The sequence below is a fragment of the Equus przewalskii genome, chromosome 6, assembly GCF_037783145.1.
Source record: "Equus przewalskii isolate Varuska chromosome 6, EquPr2, whole genome shotgun sequence".
In the NCBI taxonomy this organism is placed as follows: domain Eukaryota; kingdom Metazoa; phylum Chordata; class Mammalia; order Perissodactyla; family Equidae; genus Equus; species Equus przewalskii.
Genome location: NC_091836.1, coordinates 48,410,067 through 48,428,574, shown reverse-complemented (window position 1 = coordinate 48,428,574; position 18,508 = coordinate 48,410,067). Strand labels below are relative to the sequence as shown.

Genomic DNA, 18,508 nt, shown 5'->3' with positions numbered 1-18,508 from the left:
CAGACTTTCCCACATGTCTTACATCCATAGGGTTTCTCTCCAGTATGAATTTTTTCATGTACTTGAACATTACTGGACAACCTGAAGGCTTTACCACATATCTTACATTCATAGGGCTTCTCTCCAGTGTGAGTTCTTTCATGTTTTTGAAGACGACTGGGAAAAGGGAAGGCTTTCCCACATACTTTACATTGGTATGGTTGATCTCCACTGTGAAACACTGTGTGTGACTGAAGCCTTGAGGGACTTAGAAACACTTTCCCATGTATCTTACATTCATAGGGTTTCTCTCCAGTATGTGTTCTTTCATGTACTTGAAGAGAACTGGAATAACTAATTGCTTTACTGCATTTTTTACATTCATAGGGTTTCTCTCCTGTATGAGTTCTTTCATGTGCCTGAAAACTACTGGAAAACCTGAAGGTTTTGCCACATGTTTTACATTCAAAGGATTTCTCTCTAGTATGGATTTTTTCATGTAATTGAAGTAAACTTGGGAAAGTGAAGGCTTTCCCACATACCTGACATGTATATGGTTGATCTCCATTGTGAAACATAATGTGTGATCGAAGGGTTGAAGGACTTACAAAGACTTTCCCACATATCTTACACTCATGCGGTTTCTCTCTAGTATGAACTTTTTTGTGTATTTGAAGAGAAATGGAAGAAGTGAACACTTTACTGCATTTTTTACATTTATAGGTTTTCACTCCAGTATAAGTTCTTTCATGTTGTCGAAGACAACTGGAAAACGTGAAGGATTTCCCACATTCCTGACATTCATACACCTTCTCTCCATATTTTTGATAGTCATATGGTTTGTGCTCAGTGTGACATCTGATGTGCCTGTTAAGGCATGAATGATGCATAAAGACTTTTCTACATGCACTGCATTCACATGGTTCAGCTCCTGCAGTTTTCTTGTTCCGATTGAGATTTGGAAGAAGGCTGAAGTTTTCTCTACATTGACTACCCTCTTCACTTTCACAGAGTCTCTCTATCACATGATTTCTGTAAAAAATAAGCAGCACAGTATTAATAATCTTTTACTGATGATTTTATATTTATGGTATTTATTATGATTCGTAGGAAAAGTTTAGGTTTCCTGATTTCTGTGGATTCTCAGAAACTGAACATAAGGAATCCTCTGCAAGACGACGTCACCCTTGCTATTATGCAGTGATATATTTGCACATGGGGTTTATTAATACTATTCCCCAGTGAACTATTTTTCAAAAAGTGAACCTCTACATCATATTTGAGAAAGAATATTTGGTGAAAATTTTCTAATAGCTAAATTCGAAGCAAGGGTTATTTTTTTTGTTTGCTTCTGTTTAAAATCTCATAACATGACAGGATTCTCACAAGACATTGCTTTCTATTTTGAGTGTGACTCACCTTTGTTTTCTCCCATGGTTTTTGAACCAATCTTCAATGTCATGAACTTCCCATGTTTTCCCTGAAATGCAGACCCAGAAAGTTTATTCCAAAGAGTTAGAAATGATAGACATCTTTTGGATTCTAAGTCCATGATGAGCTATCGTTATTTCTACTTTGTTTACTAACATCCCCTCCTTTCCACATTGTACATCTTGGAACAGTGTTGACGGGCAAAAAACACTTGTTCTCTAATTGATGAAGTGAAAAAATGCCCTCATCATTACCTATTGAGGCCAGGTTCTTGAAGGTTTCCCACATCACATCTCTGTAGAGTTTCTTCTGTGAAGGATCCAGTAAAGCCCACTCTTCTGGGGTGAAGTTCACAGCCACATCCTCAATGGCCACTGAGACCTAAAACATCACAAACATACGTAGAATAGGATGCATAAGAGTTACAGCACTGGGGACTTATACTCCATTGTTGGGAAGTTTATGTGTGGATCTGTTATCTCTAAACAGTTATTCTATGTCATGATCATCAAAAACTCACTCTTATTCTGTACATATTTCCTAATCAATTGAACAGCTTTATGAACACATGGAAATTATTCACACATTTTTACTGTGGTCACATTACATTCTACTTCTAACAGCAAGGTCGAGACCATGTTGGAAAAAGACATAAATGCTATACAAAGGAAATAAATATTTTCTTCTTTTTTTTTTTTAAAAAAGATTTTATTTTTTCCCTTTGCTCCCCAAAGACCCCTGGTACATAGTTGTATGTTCTTCATTGTGGGTCCTTCTAGTTGTGGCATGTGGGATGCTGCCTCAGCATGGTTTGATGAGCAGTGCCATGTCCGCGCCCAGGATTCGAACCAACGAAATACTGGCCCGCCTGCAGCGGAGCGCGCCAACTTAACCACTTGGCCACGGGGCCAGCCCCAAATATTTTCATTTTATGGCTGATGATTCCTTATTGCAAAAGTTCTTTCATCTTCTTCCCTATTACACACCAGTTAGAGCACTCCATGAGGCAGAGGTTCAAATCTGCATGAGGTTTCAATGAATAAAATTGTAGTGAAGAACTAGAAGGTTTTTCTCTACTCACATCATCAGAGAGTCCAAAAGACCTGTAGAAATCAAACTTTAATAAAGCCCAACAGATCCCACTGTCCTAAAGTAGTCCAGGTCATGATAGGCAATGAGATGTCGCTGGGTGAATATAAATACTCTTCCTGAAACCATTGCTTTTAACTTTTGTAATATTTATCATAGACTCAGTTCTTCCTTTCTGTCTCTGTATGATTTGATGGGGCTAGAAATTTATTTGGAACTTTAGAGCTCCGACACAAGGAAGAAGCTATGACAACTTAGACCATAAAATCCCTATATTCATGTGCCTCAAAGCTACTTCCTCCCAATTTTTAGAAGAAACAGTGAGATGATAATGTGCCATAAGAGCTCTTTCTTGCGAAATGCTAGCAGTGTATCCTGAGTCTTGCTGCCCTTGAGGAACAGGTTAAGAGCTGCAGATTGCAAGGGAGTTCATTGAAGTCTACAAAGGTTTGATGGGCAATTTGCCCATGATTATAAAATCTGTGAAAGATTTAACAGTGCTTTCCTCCAAAAGAACATAAAACCTCCATTCTCCAACCTCAAGAGGAAGTGTTTCATAACCAATCAGGCTAGATCATGCCCTGCCAACTTCTGATGCCACATGTACTGGACATAGAAACTGTGATTCGTGATCTCACAAAAAAATGAACCTGAAGTAAGCAACTCTTTTCTTAAATTCCTGAGAGCCTTGAAGTCAGAGAGCAAACCTGTGTCACCAATGTTGGGAAAGAGAAAAAAAGATGGCATTTTTAAATATGCCCCCAATATTCTATTCTTAAGAATGGCTGTACTGAACAAAAAATCTATCTCCCCAGAGTCTAATGCAAAGACAGAAAGAACATACAAGACAACAGAATATCCACACAGCCTAGGAACACCCTCTTTCACAGAAGGTTTAAAATGGACATAATGGGAAAACATGAAGGAACAGAAAGACAGGAAGAAACAGAAGAAACTGAAATTATAATCACCAGAATATCCTAAAATTAATTATCACTGGCAAACTGTACATCCAGGAATATCTTAGATAACACTAAAGATAAGGGGCTGGCCCCGTGGCCAAGTGGTTAAGTTGGCACGCTCCACTGCAGGCGGCCCAGTGTTTCGTTGGTTTGAATCCTGGGTGCGGACACGGCACTGCTCATCAAACCACACTGAGGCAGCATCCCACATGCCACAATTAGAAGGACCCACAACAAAGAATATAAACTATGTACCGAGGGCTTTGGGGAGAAAAAGGAAAAAAATAAAATCTTTAAAAAAAAAACCACTAAAGATAATAAACTACAAAAGTGCACACTCAGGGATTTCTTCTTCAAAGTAGAGAAAAATCGGAGACAGAATATATTGAGAAATCAGAGGAGAAACACATCTTAGGTATAAAGAAACAAAGATTTGAATTAAACTGGACTTCTTTTCAAAAACCATGCAAGCAAAAACACAGTAAACTGAAATATTTGAAGTTCTGAAAATAAAAAAACACTATCATAGAAATTTCTGTCAAACAAAATTGTGCTTCAAAAATAAAGGAGAAATAAGTTTCTGAGACAAAAATTGAGAAAATTTCTCATGACTAAGTCTACTTTGAATGAAATGTTGAAAAATTTATGAGAAAGAATATAACTGATGAAGAGAGTTAGGAAAAGAAGAAATGAAGGTAAAATACCTTTAATTTTTTTAATAATTTAACAGGTGACACATTGTTTAAAACAATATTAACAATAATGTATTGGTAATAAGGGCCTTGTGGACAAGTAAAATAAATGATAGCAATGTGATAACGGACAGGGGAGGGGTAATTGGGAACGTGTATTAGGGGGTACTTGCACACCAGTGAAAGGGTGCAGTGTTACTTGGCAGAGGAGGTGAGTTAGTTGTAAGTGTATGAAGAAAACTCAGGGGCAACCACTAAATAATGTTTTTAAAGAAATAGGTAACTGACATGCAAAGAGAGGAGGAAAAAAAATCACAATACTCAATTTCAGCCAGAGAAGGTGGAGAAAAGACAGAAGACAAAAATAAACAAACAAGGGTAATAATAGAAAATGGCGAAAGGACTGGTAAATATTAATCCAACTGTATCAATAATCACTTTAATCATCAATGGTCTCAATACAACAGAAAGACACTTTAACATCAGATTTCAAAAAAACAATTATATATTGTCTACAAGAAACCAACTTTAATTATAAAGACACACTTAGATGAAGGGTAAAGGGATGGAGAAAAATATTCCATGGAAACACAACTCAGAAGAAAGCTGCAATCGGTATATGAACTATAAACAATGCAGATTTCAAACCAAAGAAAGTTCAGAGATATAGAGAGGCATTAGATACTGCTAAAGGGTGCCACTGTCCAAGAAGGCAAAGCAGTCCTTCACGTGTATCAGCATAAAAACAGCGGTAAAATACACGAGGCAAGAACTGATAGAATGCAACGAGAAATGGATTAATCCAGTATTATAGCTGTAGAACTCAACACTCTATTATCACAAATTATAAATTCCAGTAGGCAGGAAATGAGCAAGGACAGAGGTGAAATGAACATCACTGTGAAACAACTGAATTTCACTGCAACCTACGGAATACTTTATACAACAATGGCAGAATATACATTCTTCTCAAGTTCACATGGAACATTCACCAGGACAAACTACACTATGGGACACAAAGCACTCCTTAAAAAATCTGAAAGAACAGAATCATACAAAGTATGCTCTCACATCATGTAGGCCTAACAGCAAGATATTTGGAAAAACCCCAAATATGTGGAGATTCAACAACACATTTCTAAATAATACATAAGATGAAAGAATTCTCAAGAGAACTAAGAATGATTTTGAACAAAATGAAAAATACAATATACTAAAAGTTATTGGATGCAAAAATAGCAGTGCCTACAGGGAAATTTATCCCATTTAACAAACACACTGAAAAAACCAAAGATCTATAATCAATAAAAGCATCTATCTTAGGAAACAATAGAAAGAAGAGCAAATTAAACACAAAGTAAGGACAATAAAAGAAATAAAAATTAGAAAAGAAATCAATGTCATTGTGGAAATCAATGAAGGAAATTAAAACAAAAAATGTTGGTTCTTTGACAAGACTAATAAAACTGATAAACTTCTAGTCAAGATAAAGAAAAGAGGGAAGACAGAAATTACTAATATCAGAAAGAAAGGAGAGGGAAATGGAAATAAAAGATTTGATAAAAATCTATTTAACTTCCACTTCTTAAGAAAGAACATCTTTATGAGTGAATCCTGTAGCAAAATTTATAACATTTGTTCCATATGGAATGATTGTCTCTGTGAAACCTCTGAAAAAATTCACAACAGAAATAACTCCTGCAACTAATAAGAGATTACAGCAGGGTTGAACACGTGAGTGAACACGTGAGTGAGTGGACAAATATAGTCAAGTGATCTTTGACAAAGAAAGAACGGCAATTCAAATGAAAATAAAAGTGTTTTAAATAAATACTGGCGGAGATAATGGATATCCACATGCAAACACACAAAAACAAATGTAGACACAGGCCTTACACCTTTCAGAAATAAGTTAAAACACATCAGTGATCTAAATGTAAAATTCCAAAGGAATAAATCCCTAGAAGATAACATAGGAGAAAATCCAGATGACCCTGGATTTTGAGATGAATAATTTTTAGATACAAAACCAAAAAGCAAGGTACACACACCCACCCACACACACAATTCATTAAAATGAAAAACTACTGCTCTGAGAAAGTCTTAAATGAATTAAAATTCACAGAATACGAGAAAGTTTTTGTAAAACAATTAGATAAATGATTGGTATCTGAAATATCCAAAAAACTGTTAAAACTCAGTGAGAAGACAGACAACTCATTTTAAAAATGGGCAACGGGGCCGGCCTGGTGGCGCAGCAGTACAGTGCACATGTTCTGCTTCGGCAGCCTGGGGTTTGGATCCTGGGTGCAGACATGGCACCGCTTGGCAAGCCAGGCTGTGGTAGGCGTCCCATGTATAAAGTAGAGGAAGATGGGCATGGATGTTAGCTCAGGGCCAGTCTTCCTCAGCAAAAACAGGAGGATTGGCATCAGATTTTAGCTCAGGGCTAATCTTCCTCACACACACACACAAAAAGTAAAAATGGGCAAAAGGTCTGTACAGACAACTCACTAAAGAAGATAGATCGGAAATAAGCAATATGAAAACATGTTCTACATCAATGTCACTGGGAAATTGCAAACAAAACAACAAGGTATCATTCAAAACTTATTAAATTGCTAAAATGCAAAACACAAAAAACACCAAAAATTGGTAAAGATGCGAAGCTACAGGTAATCCCCATTTGTTGCTGGTGGAAATGGAATTTGGTACATCCACAGTGGAAGACAGGAACTTACTTTAAAAACAAAATATGATGTTACTACATAGACTAAGATCCAGCAATCACACCTTGGCATTTTCCCAAATGAATCGAAACCCTATGTTCACAGAAAACTATACATGAAAGTTTATAGGCACTTTATTTATAATTGGCAAGAGTTAGAGTTTTTTATTTTTTTCAAAACAGGTTTTATTTTTCCTTTTTGTCCCCAAAACCCCCTGGGTACACAGTTGTGTATTTTTAGTTGGGGGTCCTTCCAGTTGTGGCATGTGGGACACCGCCTCAGCATGGCCCGATGAGTGGTGCCATGTCAGCGCCCAGGATTCAAACCTGCGAAACCCCAAGTCACCAAAGCGGAGCATGCAAGCCCAACCACTCGGTCACAGGGGTGGCCCCAAGAGTTAAGAGTTTTAAGCAAGTAATCCTTCAAGAGTCAAGTAGACAATAACAAAGAATTGTATATCCATACTATAAAATACTATTCAATGATAAAAAGAAATGAGGTATTAAGCCATGAAAACACATGGAGGGACCTTAGAAGTATACTGCTAACTGAAGAAGGCAATGGGACAAGGATATGTAGTGTATGAATGCAAGTATATGACCTTTTGGAAAAGACAAAAGCATGAGCCACTAAAGAGATCTTTAGGTGTGAAGGATTTGTGGGCTGGAGAGACGGATGAATCAAGAGATGGAGCACAGAGGATTTTTAGGGAAGTGAAACTACACTATATGATACATAAATGATTAACACATGTCATTTTACATTTACCAAAACCCATACAGTATATAATATAAAGAGTCAATGCTAATGTACACTCTGCACTCTAACGCATCAACATGGGTTTGGAAATTGTAAAGAATGTACCACATTAGTACAAAATGAGAAAAAGAGCACAAACTCTGTGGATACAGAGAGAAGGGTTATGTGGGAACTTTGCCAAAAATAATCCTCTATTCTGTTTATGACTTCGTCATCCTGCCTTTAAAAACCTGTCCCCTTTTGTAGCCATGTGGAGCTCCTCTCTACTTGCTAGATGGGATGCTTTCCAATGGATGAACAGCTCAATAAAGCCAGTTAGATCTTTAAAATTTGATTGCTTGAACTTTTGCTATTTCATAGATTTGGTGGCAGCAGTGGGATGGAAAGCCAACTTCTGACAGCATTTGGGAAAAATGAGGAACACAGGTGAGGTACCTGTGAACCCGTTTTGAATTCTTTCTCACCACTTATTTTTTTTTTTTTTTTTTTTGAGGAAGATCAGCCCTGAGCTAACATCTGATGCCAATCCTCCTCTTTTTGCTGAGGAAGACTGGCCCTGAGCTAACATCCACGCCCATCTTCCTCTACTTTATATGTGGGATGCCTGCCACAGCATGGCTTGCCAAGTGGTGCCATATCCACACCTGGGATCTGAACCAGCAAACCCCGGGCCGCCAAAACGGAATGTGTGCACTTAACCACTGCGCCACCGGGCTTGGCCCCGTTTCTCATCATTTTTGAAGGCTGTGGATAAGTTCTTTCTTGGTTCTGAGCTCCACTGTCTTGCCCAAACCTCCCAATCTAATTGACCTTCCAGTCAATTTTCCATTTGTTCTGAATTGGTAGTTTCACATTGGGAACTACTGATAGTTTAGACCTCAATTCCCGATTTGATTGGAATTCTCAGTTCTTGGTTTTGTCCCCAGATAAAATATGGGAAACTGCTGGTGACCGCTGCAGTTTCCCATCTGTTTGGCATCAGTCCACAGTCCATTTTGTTGAGGTCTGCTGGTTCAATCTATTCCCCACTACCAGATTCCATGTTGGCAACTGATCATAATCATAGGGCACTTTCTTGACCACACCACAGTAGCATCTTTTGGTTACAGCTGGTGTGTTAAGGTGCATATGTTTGTTTTTCTTGTTTTATGTAAATAAAGACTATTGCTAAAGAGCATCTCAGAGACCAAAAGGCTAAAAAAACTGGTAGGCATGGGTGGGGAATTTAAAGGCTGTTAGACTGCTCACTACCTAACTCAAAGGCTCTCACGTTAGGATAAGCTGGTCACAGAATGGGTTAGATTGACACTAGGTCACCCATCAATCTCAACGAAATTTCCATGCAATGAGGTACCCTGTGAAACGTTACACAATGTCCAGTCCAGTGGTGCATCCTGTTGAGAATTAGTTTGTCTCCAAGAGGCCCAAAGGCTTAGCTAAAAGAAACAGAATCCTTAAAATCTAAATAGCTAAATGTGCCACCTTTGGACACACTTGCTTGTTTTATATCTAAGAACTATGATCCCATGAGCTATAAATCTCTACAAAAATGGCAAAATCTTACTAAGATTTTTGTGTCCTGAGAGCTTGCCTTGAGAACCATCATGTTGGGGGCCCCAAAGCAAGGCTGGATAGAAGGGTGAGTTGCACCTTATGCGCAGCTAGATCAGGCTGGACAGAAATGTGGGTGAAGCTCCACTTGCAGCTAAGGGTCCTACCAAACTGGTGTCAGCTCTCAGGGAAATAACAATGGCTACTATGAGGAATGTTCAAGTCAGATAAGGTCATTTAAGAAACGCACTTAAAAACAAATTTTCAAAATTCAAAAAGTACCTTCATTGAAGTTTCACTGTAAAAGTTAATGACAAATTAGATATAAACTCTATCTAAAACAAGACTACACGACAATAAACAAAAATTAACCAAGTTAATGACCTTGCAGACACCTGTATATCTACCTTCAAAGGAAGGCCCCACACAGGTCCCCCTCAAAGTTGAAAACACTCTGAAGGATTTTCTGGAAAACTACTACACTATTTCCTCAAAGAGCCAACAGAAATACAATTGAAATTAGTGAAAAGCCCTGCCAAATTCTGCTAAATACCAGAGGTACATCCTCTACTTTAAACCCCACTTGAAAGCTGCAAGTTGGACCCTTGAAGAACTGACAGGTACAAGCAGTGGGTGATAATACTTACAGAGCCAGCTCTCCTGCGTGGCTATTTGCAGTGCCCAGTTCAGAGAGAGAAATAAAACTTCACCTTGTCCTTTCCTTCCCAAGTCCAAACTAGCTGGTTATCGATCCTTTCTTTCCTAAACATAGTTATTGCTTTCTTGCTTATCTTGTTTTAGATCCCAAAATCATGGCTTGGTTTTCTACCTGCCTGGAACATGCAAGTTGGCAGTTTTTTCTTTCGGCTAACTGTGGGAGTGATTCTAGATCTTGTGAAGATAATATATTTTGCATCCTCCTTGGAGATGCCTCTTGAGTCCAAGAGGTTGTTCAGTATTGCCAGAAGGATTCACTGTTTCTCCTGGCTGAACCCTGACAAGATATTCCAAAGGATTTAATAACTTTATAACCAGAAACCTGGCCAAATTGCAAGGTGATTTTTACAGTCTAATAAATATCTTTTTATTTATACAGCCTAAAAAATTCCTTTTTCCTTCTCTTCTAAGCTAAATGTACCCAGAGAGAAAGAAACACTTTCCAAGATTGGTGGTAGGGTGTCTCAGTCCTTTAGCATCCAGGCTACAACCCAATTCTCTGAGGAATTGAGTGTGACTGTCCTTTTCTCACAAATCCTTGCAAAACTCAAAAAGCAGTTCTGGGAGTAGTTAAAATTCCTTTTACCAATCCCAAATCCTCCCCTATTCATCTCAAAAAAGTTATAAAGTATTGGCCTTTGTAAGTCAAAGTCCTTCTTGGACAAACTTGCATCCTTTCCCTGTGCCTCTGAGAAGTCATGTTAAGGGATGAACTTCAGGGAGGGATTTTTTATCAGAAGAAAAACGAAAGTGGGAAAGGCCATTAGAAACTTGGGAAAATAATCTTTTTAATGTTTCTCCACAGATATCAGTGAAAGGCTTTAGCCATCTGAGCAGGTCAACTTAACTTATTCCATTTACCAGAAAAACAACTTAGATCCAACTTCTTAATAACTAGTGTGTTTTACATTATCATATCTGTCTCTTGGCTAAAATTTTAAAATGAAAACTAGAAGGTCTCTGTGTTTATCTGTATGTGATGCAGATAAGTGATGTTTTTCAATCTGTAGATAATGTTACTAAAATTAATTTGTAAGAGTTCTATGTAATTGGCTTAAACAAACAAGGCTTAGTACTCAGAAAGTTCTCAGAAATATACTAGAAACTAACACAAATGCTTTTCAAGTTGACATAACCTGAGAAAATATTCAGTATCAAAGCTAGTTTACATGTGTTGATTTAACTAAAATAGACACGTCTTTAGAGTTATCAACATTCAATATAATGCAGACCTACAACTCTTATTCCACCACAGTTTACCAATCAGATAAGTTCATGTTATCTCTTACATTTGTCAGCAAGAAAAATTAGTTTGGGATGATGGTTGATTTCGTCTAATGTCTAATGACTTTTTATGAGTGATCTAAACATAGTTATTAAGAATAAGCAAACTACACGGGTGTAAGTAAGATAAAAAGTTCAAAGGTGAACATTTTAAATTGTCTCCCCAAATATTTTGGTAGCTGGGAACCTTGAAGTTTTGCTGAATTAAGTCAAATGATGAGTTAAGTTAAATTCGTTGAATACCCAGATCATTTCCAAATAAGAAAAAAACTGAGGTGATGTCAGCAACATGGTGGAGTGGGCTGTTCCCTTTATCTCTGCCCCTCTGAATTAAGACTACATGGACATTCACTGACCAATGGAGAATACCTACAGAGCACAAAAGGATGCATGAGAGACCCACGCAGCTGTACATCTGAAGGCGGATGGGGTGGATCCTCAGGAAGCAGTGCAGATATGTGAGTGCTCCCCTACCCCTCCCCAGCAGCAGTGAGACAGGTCACAAGTCCTCTCACAGCATCTAGTGCCACTCTAAGAGGAGGCAGGGACAGGTCAGACTGTCAAAGAACGCTATCCCTGCAGTGGCCCCACCAGTAGGAACATGACTCAGTGTGACTATAAGAAGAGCCCTGCAGGTGCTCACAAATGCTTTCCTGGCTGGCAGGAGCACCCACCATGCCACTGCAGCCCCAGCAGAGGGAATGCACATCATTGTGACTGTTAGAAGAGGTGGGAGCAGCCCTGTGCACGTTCATGAATGCTCTCCCAGCTAGGGGACCCACCCACCATGCTGCCACGGCCCAGTCAGTGAGAATGTGCCTCAGCACAACTGTAAGCAGAGGTGGTGGGAGCCCTGAACATACATGTGAATTCTTTCCCAGGCTGCAGGAGTGCTGACCAGTCTGCTGCAGGCCCTAGGAGTGGCTCCATCTTGGACACCAAGAAGAAGCCCCACCCACCAAGCACAGCAGCTGGCTCAACTCTAAGTGGAGGCAGTGGCAGCCTGGCTCATGTACAAACACCATCCTGGCCTGTGGAAGCACCCACTGTACCTGCAGTTTTCAACAGATGAGATGGGATCAAAACAGCTACTGCTTCCCCCCAGCAGCAGCAGGTGGAATCTGCAATCTGATTAATACCTCAAATGCATCAGTAAAGATGTAATTTATCAAACATTATGAAAAAGTACAGTAACAACTTAGAGCAGAAGGAAAGTGACAGGTCTCCAGAACCTAGCCCTGAAGTCAGAGAAATTTACAATCTAAATGACAGAGAATTCAAAATAGCTGTCAAGAAGAAACTCAACCAGTTACAAGAAAACTCACAAATGAGTTTTCTCATTTCAGTTCAATGAACTCAGAAATAAAATTAATTAGCAGAAGGAATACTTCACCAAAGAGACTAAAAATATAAAAAAGAATTCTGGACATGAAGAACACAATTAATGAGATAAAAAATTATCTAAAACCCTTAAAAATGGAGCTTATATTAAAGAGAAAAGAACTAGTGCTTTAGAGGGTAAAAATGTAGAAATGCTTCAGGTGGAGGAGGAGAGAGAACTAAGACTTTAAAAATGAAGGAATTCGGGGCTGGCCCCGTGGCCTAGTGGTTAAGTTCGCGTGCTCTGCTGCAGGTGGCCCAGTGTTTCATCAGTTCGAATCCTGGGCGCAGACATGGCGCTGCTCATCAAACCACGCTGAGGTGGCATCCCACATGCCACAACTAGAAGGACCCACAACTAAGAATATACAACTATGTACCAGAGGGCTTTGGGGAGAAAAAGGAAAAAAATAAAATCTTTAGAAAAAAAAAAAGGGATTTTTTGAGAAACACCCAACTCAATTAGAAAAGAAACATAATGATTATATGTATTCCAGAGGGAGAAAAGAGGGAATAAGCAGACAGCTTGTTCAAGGAAATAATAGCTGAGAACTCCCCAAACTGGGGAGAGAAATGGACTTACAGATACATGAAGCCAATAGAACTCCTGCTTACATCAATGCAAAAAGACCTTCTCCAAGGCATATAATAATAAAACTAGCAAAAATCAATGAGAAAGAAGAAATATTAAGGGCAGCAAGGCAGAAAATCTACAAAGAACTGCTATCAAGCTTACAGCAAATTTCTTGGCAGAAAGCTTACAGGCTAGAGGAGAATGGGATGATGTATTCAGAATACCAAAAGATGAAAACTTTCAGCCAAGAATACTCTATCCAGTGAAACTATCCTTCAGATACAATAGAGAAATAAAAGATTTCCCAGATAAACAAAAGCTGAGGAGTTCATGGCCACTAGATGTCCCTTACAAGAAATGATGAAGGAAGCCCTCATACCTGAAACAAAAAGGCAAAGGGCTGCAAAGCTTTGAGCAAGGAGATAGACAAAATCAGAAAACTGCAGCTTTCTTCCAGAACAGGTTCAAACACTTAATTATAACGTAAAAGATACAGGGAAGGAAAGCATCAAAAATAACTATAAACACTTCAACTTAGTCACAAACTCACAACACAAAACAGAAAAATTTGTGACGATAATAACTCAGAAAGGGAAGAAGACAGGGATGGAACCTGTGAAGGTTAATGTAAATAAGAGGAAATCAAATAATGGATTATCTCATCTGTGAGATACTTCATACAAACCTCATAGTGTCCAATAAACAAAAAATGAGAGCAGAGCCACAATTCACAAATAAAGAGAAAACCACCACGGAAAACAATAAAACTGAAATAGCAGTCAGAAAGAGAAGGGAAGAGAAATAATGGAAATATATGACAAACAGAAAACAAGAAATAAAGTAGCAGTATTAAGCCCTCACATATCAAAACTCAATTCTAAATGTAAATGGACTGAATTCTCCAATCAAAAAACACAGAGTGGCTGGATGGATTAAAATGCAAGACCAAACAATATGCTGCCTCTAGGACACACATCTCAGCTTTAAGTGCAAACACAGTCTCGGAGTGAAGGGATGGAAGATGATACACCAAACAAATGGCAAGCAAAAGAAAGAAGATGTGGCCATACTTACATCAGACAAAGCTGACTTCAAGATGATAAAAGACAATGAGAGACAAACAGGGGAAGTATATAATGATAAAAGAGACTTTCCACCAAGAGGACATGACACTTACGAACATATAGGCACCTAACACAGGAGCACCAAAGTACATAAAGCAACTATTAACAGACCTAAAGGGAGAAATTAACGGCAACACTATAATAGTAGGGGACCTCAACACAAAACTTACATCAATGGATAGATCATCCAGACAGAAAATCAATAAGGAAATAGTGGATTTAAATGAAATACGTGATCAGGTGGACTTAGATATAAAGAGAGCATTCCATCCCAAACCAGCAGAATACACATTTTTCTCAAGTACACATGGAAGATTCTCAAAGATAGACCACGTGTTGGAAAAAAGGCAAGTCTCAGTAAACTGAAGATAACAGAAATCATATCAAGCATCTTTTCTGACCACAATGCTAAGAAACTAGAAATTAACTACAAGAAAAAAGCTGAAAAAGTAATAAAAAGGTGCAGACTAAACAACATGCTACTGAATAACCATTGGACCAATGAAGAAACCAAAGAGAAATTCAAAAATACCTGGACACAAATGAAAATGAAAACACAACATGCTAACTCTTGAGATGCAGCAAAAGTGGTTCTAAAAGGGAAATTCATAGCAATACAGGACCACCTCAAGAAACAAGCAAAATCTCAAATAAGTAATCTTAAACTACACCTAACAGAACTAGAAAAAGAACAAAGCCCAAAGTTAGCAGAAAGAGGGAAATACTAAAAATTAGAGCAGAAATAAATGAAATATACACACACAAAAAAACAGCAGAGGGGCCGAACCAGTGGCACAGCAGTTAAGTGCACACATTTCGCTTTGGCAGCCTGGGGTTCACCAATTCAGATCCTGGGTGCGGACATGGCAAGCCATGCTGTGGTAGGCATCCCACATATAAAAGTAGAGAAAGATGGATACGGTTGTTAGCTCAGGGCCAGCCTTCCTCAGCAAAAAGAGGAGGAATGGCAGATGTTAGCTCAGGGCTAATCTTCCTCAAAAAAAGAAAAAAAAAACAGCAGAAAGGATCAATGAAGCCAAGATCTGGTTCTTTGAGAAGATAAACAAAATTGACAAACCCTTAGCCAGACAAAGAAAAAAAGAGAGAAGCGTTGAATAAATAAAATTAAAAATGAAAGAGAAGAAATTACAATGGATACCACAGAAATACAAAGGATTGTAAAAGAATACTATGAAAAACTATATGCCAACAAATTGGATAACCTAGAAGAAATGGATAAATTCTTAGACTCATACAACCTGCCAAAACTGAATCAAGAATAAATAGACAATCTAAATAGACCAATCACAAGGAAAGAGATTGAAACAGTAATCAAAAACCTCCCCCAAAATAAAAGTCCAGAACTAGACGGCTCCTCTAGAGAATTCTACCAACCATTCAAAGGCGATTTAGTACCTATCCTTCTCAAGCTATTCCAAAAAATTAAAGAAGATGGAATACTTCCCAACACATTTTTTGAGGCCAACATCACCCTGATCCAAAGCCAGACAAGGACAACACAAGAAGGAAAATTACAAGCCAATATGACTGACCAACACAGATGCAAAAATCCTCAACCAAATACTGGCAAACCAAATACAGCAATATATCAAAAGGATCATACACCACAATCAAGTGGGATTTACACCAGGGATGGTTCAACACCTGCAAATCAATCAATGTGATACACTATATTAAGAAAACAAGGAATAAAAACCACATGATCATCTCAATAGACACTGAGAAAGCATTTGGCAAGATCCAACATCCATTTACGATAAAAACTCTGTATAAAATGGGTATAGAAGGAAAGTACCTCAGGGGCCGGCCCCATGGCTGAGTGGTTAAGTTCATGTGCTCCATTGCAGGCAGCCCAGTGTTTCGTCGGTTCGAATCCTGGGCACAGACATGGTACCTACCGATCATCAAGCCACACTGAGGTGGTGTCCCACATGCCACAACCAGAAGGACCCACAACTACAAACATACAACTATGTACCGGGGGGCTTTGGGGAGAAAAAGGAAAACATTAAAAAAGTCTTTAAAAAAAAAAAAGGGGGCCGGCTCCATGGCCGAGTGGTTAAGTTCGCGCGTTCTGCTGCGGCAGCCCAGGGTTTGGATCCTGGGCGTGGACACGGCACCGCTCATCAGGCCACGTTGAGGAGGTGTCCCACGTTCCACAACTAGAAGGACCTGCAACTAAGATATAGAACTGTGTACGGGGGGGTTGGGGAAGGTAAAGCAGGAAAAAAAAAAAAAAAAAGATTGGCAACAGTTGTTAGCCCAGGTGTCAATCTTTAAAAAAAAAAAAAGACAGAAAGTACCTCAAAATAATAAAGGCCATATATAACAAGACCAAAGCCAACATCATACTCAACAGGGAAAAACTGAAAGCTGTCCCTCTGAGAATAGGAATAAGACAAGGGTGCCCACTCTCACCACTCTTATTAAGACAGTACTGGAGGTTTTTGCCAGAGCAATTGGACAAGAAAAAGAAATAAAAGGTATCAAAATTGGCAAGGAAGAAGTGAAACTCTTCCTGTTTGCAGATGACATGATTTTATATACAGAAAACCCGAAAGAATCCATCAGAAAATTACTAGAAATAATCAAGAACTATAGCAAATTTGCATGGTACAAAATCAACTCACAAAAATCAGTTGCATTTCTACACTCTAATAATGAACTAGCAAAAAGAGAACTCAAGAATACAATCCCATTTACAACTGTAACAAAAATAAAATATCTAGGAATAAATTTAATCAAGGAGCAGAAAGACTTATACAATGAAAACTATAAGACATTACAGAAAGCAATCAATGACGACATAAAGAAATGGAATAATATGTTTGTTTCTTTATCTTTTTAAGTAACCTACCTAGAGAAAAAACAAAGACCTTGTGTCTTGTCAAAATAATCACCTATGTCCCATGTGGTCTTCATCAAGTCTTGCATTACTTAAACCCAGTCCTCTTGACATTAAAAGAGCTAAATTTGATCACAATTATGTAAACTTCTGGATTTGCCTTTTAAATCTTTTATTGTCACTTTAGTCAAATAGATAAGTATGGTTTCACAACGATCTCTGAACCTATTTAGACAAGTATCTAAAACTTTTTGATATTTTTTACAAACTTCACAAAAATTGAATTGTAACCGAAGTTTCTTTGACTTCGAAATAACTGTAAGTTTTTCCAGAGGTTTGCTGGAATGTGTCAAAGGATTTATTCTCTCTCCTCATAAAAAGGGAGATGTTAAACTAATTAGGCTTATTTGCTATGTCAATTACATGGGAATCATTGTCAGATAAGAATAATAAGCCTTCTTTATGTTGTGTCTTTACGGGCGTATATTCTAAATTTTCCAGAAATTGTGTAAGTTTCCTGGAAATCTGATATGTGCTGATATAGCACTATCAATCAAAATTCCAGTTATCACCTTAAAATGTTCTATGTTACAAAAATACCTATTTTCCTTGTCAATTCCATTATAATGAACTCTCATCAGATCTTTAACCATGGGCATTTTTAAATCTTTTGTCATTTACAGAGAGTTATTTATGTAATAATCCCTGTTAATGAATCCACTAGCAAGGCCACCTCAGTGAGAGTGCTTTGTGCCCTTACAGGATTTATCTTTGTAGTGGTTATTATTCTCCTCAGACCTATGAATGTCTGGATGGCTGCACTTAACTGGGCAATGCCTCATATGTTATTTAACTGTGCCCCTAACTTTTCACAAGTGAACTAAGACATCTTATTGGTAAGTCCCATCCAGCAAATTTACACTGTTGTGTTAGAAAGGACCTATGAGGAGGCATTCAAGACTCAGGATTCACTTCGACTGGGCCAGACTTCCAGTATACTAACCAGTTAGGAGTAAAGGTAAATGAGAAAATAATCTGAAAACCTCTCCTTAGCTCCTGAAGACATTGCAAAACCCATTGCTAAGACAAGAGCTGCCCAACAAAGATCCTCAGACTCTCTGGTCACAGTTGTTCTTGGTAATAGGACAGCCCTTGATTCTCTTTTAGCTGAGCAGGGAGGTGTCTGTGCTGTGGCCAACACCGCCAGCTTCACTTGAATTTAAACTTCTGGGGAAGATGAAACTCAATTACATAATATCACTGAGAAAGCCACTTTGCTTTTGTAAAAAGGTGACTCCTTTAATGAGGTTTTTCTTTGACTCATTCGATTTTGATTGGTTTAGTTCTTGGGGACGATGGCTCAAATATGCA

The 18,508-nt window shown here is 38.3% G+C and overlaps 4 protein-coding genes across 7 annotated transcripts in view; 2 read left to right on the top strand and 2 right to left on the bottom strand.

Annotated features, from left to right (window-relative positions):
- The window catches only part of LOC103545992 (zinc finger protein 709-like), a 515,885-nt gene that overhangs the window by 169,305 nt on the left and 328,072 nt on the right, over positions 1 to 18,508 (top strand). The window lies entirely within an intron of this gene.
- The window catches only part of LOC103564867 (zinc finger protein 709-like), a 308,739-nt gene that overhangs the window by 169,310 nt on the left and 120,921 nt on the right, over positions 1 to 18,508 (top strand). The window lies entirely within an intron of this gene.
- Positions 1 to 18,508, bottom strand: part of LOC103544955 (zinc finger protein 709-like) — a 381,325-nt gene that overhangs the window by 277,132 nt on the left and 85,685 nt on the right. The gene's annotated exons all lie outside the window — the stretch shown is intronic.
- The window catches only part of LOC103542142 (zinc finger protein 709-like), a 54,209-nt gene that overhangs the window by 2,540 nt on the left and 33,161 nt on the right, over positions 1 to 18,508 (bottom strand). Inside the window, 3 exon segments of the mRNA XM_070625399.1 lie at positions 2 to 1,011; positions 1,399 to 1,459; positions 1,665 to 1,791. Of these exon segments, the coding sequence (XP_070481500.1) occupies positions 2 to 1,011; positions 1,399 to 1,459; positions 1,665 to 1,791 (1,198 nt within the window).